Source organism: Python bivittatus, unplaced genomic scaffold (assembly GCF_059951505.1).
Source record: "Python bivittatus isolate LINGU-HERP-01145 unplaced genomic scaffold, Pbiv_v1 ctg000180_np1212, whole genome shotgun sequence".
NCBI lineage: Eukaryota > Metazoa > Chordata > Lepidosauria > Squamata > Pythonidae > Python > Python bivittatus.
The window spans coordinates 4,153,284-4,159,692 of NW_028277047.1; the positions used below are offsets into that span (position 1 = coordinate 4,153,284).

At 49.8% G+C, this 6,409-nt stretch overlaps 1 protein-coding gene across 1 annotated transcript; it reads left to right on the top strand.

Annotated features, from left to right (window-relative positions):
- The first annotated feature begins 954 nt into the window (after window positions 1-954).
- On the top strand, window positions 955-6,283 carry LOC103064488 (calmodulin-1). Its single transcript, XM_088137346.1, has 6 exons — window positions 955-1,173; window positions 3,276-3,306; window positions 3,889-4,032; window positions 4,693-4,799; window positions 5,173-5,308; window positions 5,689-6,283. The coding sequence occupies exons 1-6, from the start codon at window positions 1,171-1,173 to the stop codon at window positions 5,715-5,717; spliced, it is 450 nt and encodes a 149-aa protein (XP_087993472.1). The 5' UTR covers window positions 955-1,170; the 3' UTR covers window positions 5,718-6,283.
- Window positions 6,284-6,409: the final 126 nt, after the last annotated feature.

Sequence of the window (6,409 nt, forward strand, 5' to 3'; positions counted from 1 at the left end):
CCCACATTGTCGCTGTGAAAGAAGGGTAGGAGTGGACACTGGAAGGGGGAATCTTGGAAAGGGCAGAGAAGGGGACTGAATCGAAGCATGCCGCGTCCCTCCCCATGAAAGGATTGCATGTATTGTTTTGCAAAGGATAAATCTCCTGTATGTGTGTTCAGCTGGGCGGATCCTAAAATTAAACTGCTTTGGACGAGAGGTTTTTAGAGCAGGGCCTTCCCAGAAGGCTCTGCATCTGGAATGGATGGGAGTTGTAGTCCAACATATCCCACCCACCCCATGCCCTGAAATACGTTGGGTTGCTCTAATACAATGTTTCATCACTGTATGATGGGTAGACTTCAACTCCCAGAATTATGATGGGTGGACTTCAACTCCCAGAATTATGATGGGTGGACTTCAACTCCCAGAGTTCCCCAGCCAGCAATGCTGGCTGGGGAATTCTGGGAGTTGAAGTCCACCCACCTTAAAGTTGAGAAATGTATGAATTTCTTGATTAATTCATTCTCAGGTTTTGCTTGCATAAACCAATTTAGGTTTCAATGGCTGTTTTAAATCCTTAGCTTAATTACTGCTAAGCATTTAAAATGAGCAAAGCTTTCCTTAAGAGTCTAAAGTTCGTGCCCGATACGCCTCCCCTTTAACAACCATCCTGTTCCTTTTGGGCGGCTTCCCCTTTAAATCTCCCTCTTCCCTTAAAATACAGCCGACAAGTATTCCCTTCCGGGTCGGACTCCTTCCTTGTCGCCAGCCTCTCGCTCCGCCCCTTTTTTTTCCCAATCGGCCTACCAGCGACGGCTTCCCCTTTAAGCAGCCCCCTCGACGCAATGCAGGGGAGGCTGGACCAATGGGGACACGCTCATCGGGCCACGTGACGGACGAGGGGGCGGTGCCGCGCGCTGCTTAAAGGGCGCCATGCGGCAGCCGCCTCAGACCCCGGATGAAGGGGGCGGTGTCAATGCAGCGGTGGTGCGCCGGGACTCGTTGGCGGAGGGATACGCTTGAGTGAGGCGGCGCCGAGCAACGGTCGCCGCCTGCCGTTGGGGGACGCCAGGGCGCGCGCGCGCGGGAGGAAGGGGCAGCGGCAGCGGCTCCTCGGCCCGCGACGGAGGAAGACGGGCGGGATCCAGAGGCTGAGAGGTCGCAGCGCCGCTTCCTCGCCCGGTCACCATGGTGAGGGGCGGCCAGATTGGGGGGGCGGGAAGAAGCGCCCGCCGGGCCCCTCCCGGCCTGCGCGTGATCCCCAGAAGGGGCGGGGCAGGAAAGGGGAGGGGCCGGATTTGGCGACGGGCCCGGCGGAGACCCTCCCTCGAGTCTCTGCCCCCCCCACTGGGGTATTTATAAGTAGAGTCCCCCCCAAACAAGCGTCCTCACGGAAGAGGCTGTTGTGGGGGGGCAGCGAGACAATGGAGGGGAGGAGGAGGGGGTGGACCCCCCTCAGAAGCGTTGCGGGCCTAGGAGGCTCGCGGGGTGTGTGAGGAGAGGAGGGGTCGGCGCATGAGGGGAGGGTGGGGGGGGTTCACAGAAAACAGTCGTGGGAGGACGGGGCTACACGAGGCCCCGCCCACTGGAGGGCATCTTGGGATTGGGGTGCGTTGGGGGGCCAAGAGGGGACGAAGGATCCTTGCCGTGAGGCTGGGCCTTGAACAGAGGGGGTCAAGTTGCCCCCCATCTTACGCAATTAGTGTGCCATAAGCATGTCTGTGTTTCGCGTACAGAAGTGGGAGAAACGGAGAGGCCCTGACCCAAGAAAAAGGGAATTTTCTGGGCGTTTTATCTCATTATTTTAGGCCTTGATGGTTCAGGAATTGTATAGAGAGAGAGGAAGTAGAGAGGGGGAGATGGGTGGCATACAAATTTAATAAATAAATAAGTGTGTGTGTGTGTGTGTGTGTGACATTGCCACCCCACCCAGTGGTGGATGGAATTAAATTGGGAAAGGTAGGACTAAAACGAGGCTTTAACCTAAAAAGTGGGGTCCGCTGTTCAGTAAGATGACCTGCTGAGAATCAACCTGTCTTGCTGTGACCTGACCAAGTTGAGTGGGTGACAGATCCCTAAAGACCCTTTAAAATGCCAGAAGCAGGAACCAGAAGAGTTTTCTTAGTCCTTGATGTATCCGGAAGAGGGTCTCGTAAAAAGAAGACAGGAAGTGAGGTTGATGAAAGTGGACAGTGTTCTTTGAGGGTCTACAGAAGTGTAGAAACAGAGATTAGTTAATAGCATGTGGCTGGTTAATAAGGGTGGTTAATGCAAGGCAGGCTTTTGAGGTGAAAACATCAGTAGCCCCCTTCATTGTGTGAGCAAAACTATTAAGTTCTTCAGAAAGAGAAGATAAAAAGTTTTGGACTCCTGATGGAATAAGATGCTGGTAATGAAAAAAGCCTTGTGCAAATGTATGTGGGGGGCTTGGAAATTTTGAGGTATGCATAGACTGAAGAGGAGAACGGAAAGCACTGATGTTGGTGTGTTGTGATATATCCTAGTGCTGTAACTTTGTTATTTTGAGAGAAGAGCTGTCAGCATTTTTTCTTCTTCCTCTCTCATTGTCTCCGTTACAGAAGAACCGACAGTTAGGAGGCACAGATAAAAACTGAAACAAGAATTACCCTGGGGCGGAGAATTAGAAATGCCCTCAATGATTTAAAATTGCAGATAATGAAATAGTTGATGCTTTGATGGGCAAAAGTGGGGGGGGGAATGGAAGCAGCTGTATATAAACCCCTTCCTGTCCCTCATCTCTACTATCTGCAGTTGGTTTTTCCCACATTGAGATTTAGATTGTATCTTTCTTTTTCTTGGTATTTAACACTTAAAGCACTCTAGATATTGAAATAAATAAATGCTAATCATCTCAAGTCAAATATTGATGCAAGTATCAGTGGTATTACTTCTTTTAACGGGAGAGCTAATTCAGCCTAACTCAGCTCTGTTGAATTTCATTTCCGAGCCTGAGTAGTCTTTGACCAGGTTGAGTAAAGATTATTGGAGGTGGAATCCAAGACTAGAAGGATCTGAGATGAACCCAGTAGACAAAGGTGGTTGGAAAGAATTCATACCTGGAGGCTGATGGGTGTCTGTTTCCAAACTGAAGATGGGGGTAGAACATCAGAAAAAGCTTAATTTTGCACCTTCTAGGTGAAGTGCTCTGCTTCATTCCAACTTCACTCCATGCAGGAAACGGCAGCATGAAGCTCAGGAAAGGTATAAGTAGGGAACTGGCGTGGATAAAAGGATTTAGACTTTTTATTTTCTTTCCCTTGTTATTTCTGCAGGCTGACCAACTGACAGAGGAGCAAATTGCAGGTGAGAATGTTATGTTCCCTGGAGGAGTTGCAGAACTGATCAAAGTAGCAAATCACTGACAACAGTATCATTTGGAGAACAAACACCTGGTGCTGGAACATGGACCTCCAACCAGATTCCATCTTTGGCTGTGAACTCAATTGCCTTTTAGACAAAGAGATTGCATTCTCCCCGTCCCTGCCATCCATCTGTAAAATGGGCAGCGTGTGGTCTCCCACCTCAAAGGGCTGTTCTTAGGAACATACAGAACCTTGACTGCCCACTCCGTGAACTTAGCCCTTAGGGTCTTCCTTTAATCTTCCCTGTCTGCTGTGGCCGCTGTTCCCAGCTTGATGCCCTCCAGATGGATTAACTAGCTGTCCATAATGTCCGTGCTGATTGGGAGAGATGGAGAAAGACCTGCAGGGCATCTAGAAGCTGGGGAAGACTGCAGACTAAGCCATTAATGTTGTAAATACAACAGAATAGCCTTGTTTGCTTTGTTTGGATAGAGGGGGTAATTGCCGGAGGCTGAGGGGACTGTCCTTCTTGGATCTGACCTTGCCCTCTTCTCTTCCCTCCCCCTGCATTTCTTTCCCTCAGAGTTCAAAGAAGCCTTCTCCCTCTTTGACAAAGATGGTGATGGCACCATCACCACCAAGGAGCTTGGCACCGTCATGCGCTCCCTGGGTCAGAACCCCACTGAGGCAGAGTTGCAAGACATGATCAATGAAGTGGATGCAGATGGTGAGCGGGGCTCTTACTGGATGCTGGGTGGGAGGGACTAATGGTAGACCGAATCTTGAATTTTCCAGACTTTCCAGTTAGGGCTGTCTAGTTTTCTTTGGTGGGGAATCTTACCATTGTATGTGTACGTTCTCGTGTGTAGGTAGCAAAGAGATCCAGGGATCCCGGTCTTCCTTAGGTGCCTGGAAGCAGAAGTTGGTTTAATTGTAGTACTGACCATCCTGTGGTGGTCATTTAGGTGAGAGCAAATATTGAGTTCTCTGCCATGGACCATAGAAGCCCCAACAGCCTTGGAGCAGGGAGTGGGATGAAATTTGCCCAGAATTGAACTAACAAGCTGAATCTAACAACAGGGGGGCTTGTTAGAGGCTGTCCAGATTATCCTTCACACAAAACAAATTATAGGGAGGCTGTTTGCCAAATCAAGACGTCAGCATGAAATTTTGCAGAGTAGGTTACAAAAAGAATGGGGTTATTCAACTAAGGCTGCCCATCCTTATTTTGGCCGTTGGCTGTTTTCTTCCCTGTCCTGTATGAATGGAGGAAGCATTTCAATACTCATTTTCTTCCTGGGGACATTTGTCTTTCTAGATGGGAGGGCAGACAAAACTTCTGCGTTGCTGTGCAGTTGATCTGACTAAATAGCTGATCCTTTCCCAGGAAATGGCACAATTGATTTCCCAGAATTCCTCACCATGATGGCCCGGAAAATGAAGGACACAGACAGCGAAGAAGAGATCCGCGAGGCCTTCCGAGTTTTTGACAAGGTGAGTTTAATTTTGCAGGAAAACAGACCTTTGCTGGAAGTCTTGTCCACCCGCAAGAGGGGGAGAGTTATTTTCTGTACATGCTCAGCACACCTTTGTTTTTAAGGCATCAGGGTCAGTTTGGAAACTTATTTTGAGGAGCCCAAGCACCAGATTTCTAGCAGTAGACCCTCATTTGGCCTAATATAAATGATTTTGCTGAAATGGTTTGTGGGTTAAATTTTCAGAGGAGGGAGACGTTCATCTAGGCCAGTGTTTCTCAACCTCAGCAATTTTAAGATGGGTGGACTTCAACTCCCAGAATTCCCCAGCCAGCATTGGAGTTCAGCATGTCCCACATATCTGACCTGTCCCTTCTTCTTTCCGTATCTAGGATGGCAACGGGTACATTAGTGCTGCAGAGCTGCGCCACGTTATGACCAACCTTGGCGAGAAGCTGACGGATGAGGAGGTGGATGAAATGATCAGAGAAGCGGATATAGACGGGGATGGGCAAGTCAATTATGAAGGTAAGAGGGCGAAGGCGGGGGGCATCTTTGGGCATCTGAGGCGGAAGGCCGGGGACTGCACCATCTTGGGCACGTTGCATTTATTCCAGGCCATCTTGTGTAGCGGAATGGGCAGGTAGATATCTTGAGAACACTGGGGGCTAGAAACTTGTGGACTTTTGAAGAAAAGGGAGGTTCAGCTCATCCTTTTATGATCTGCATAAAAGAGGAGATTGCTGCATTGGTGTCTTTTCCTTCCATTTTGGCGCATAATCCAGTGCGTGTTCTCGGGACAACTGCTGGTCTAAACAGGGCAGATTCGTGAGCGGGGGGTGCTTTCGGTGGCCCCTCCCTCGGAAGCGCCTGATTGCCTTCTCCTTCCTGTCTCCTTGCTCCTGTAGAGTTTGTACAGATGATGACCGCCAAATAAGAAAAGCTGCTGCCTCCCCCCGCCCCCGCCCGTTGAGAACGGAAGGACGGTCCGCTTCCCACTGAGAACTTATCCAGCCCCTCCTGTCTGTGTGGAACTCACGCTTCATCGATGCTTTAGCAGTTTATGGTCATGCCCTGCCTCCCTCCCTCTCCCCTCCCTCCTCGTGCCCGGGGTGGGCGCAGCTGGGATGGCAGGAAGCACGGCTCGGAGCCTTTGGGGAGAGAGGTGGAGCGCGGGATGACTTGGACAGGGGGTGGGTGGGAGAGGTGAGGCTGCCCCCCTTCCCTGGTTCGGCCCCTGCCTTGCAACTGCCATTCTTTCCCAATCCCTCTGCATTCATGGACTCTTGTTGTATGCAGCTGACAGCATACTTACGCCAACTACAGTTGTCTTCCTAGGACCATCTGCATATCTTGGGTATATTGTAATTGTTAACCTAATAAATACCATTCTTCCCCCCCACACCCCTTTCCATGGCTTCAGGGAATGCTTCTGTTCCATTCCAGTTGATGTAAGGTTTCTTTTTCTTTTTTCTTCTTTTAAATAAACTTTTGTGTTTCAAACTGGTGGAGCCCATCTGCTTATGTAGAAACCATGCCCTGAAGACAGACAGGGTTTTTTTGCAGGGAGGGGAGTCATACCTTTTTAGTAGCTTAGAAATGAGTTTTTTAAGTTGCCTCCTCCCACCT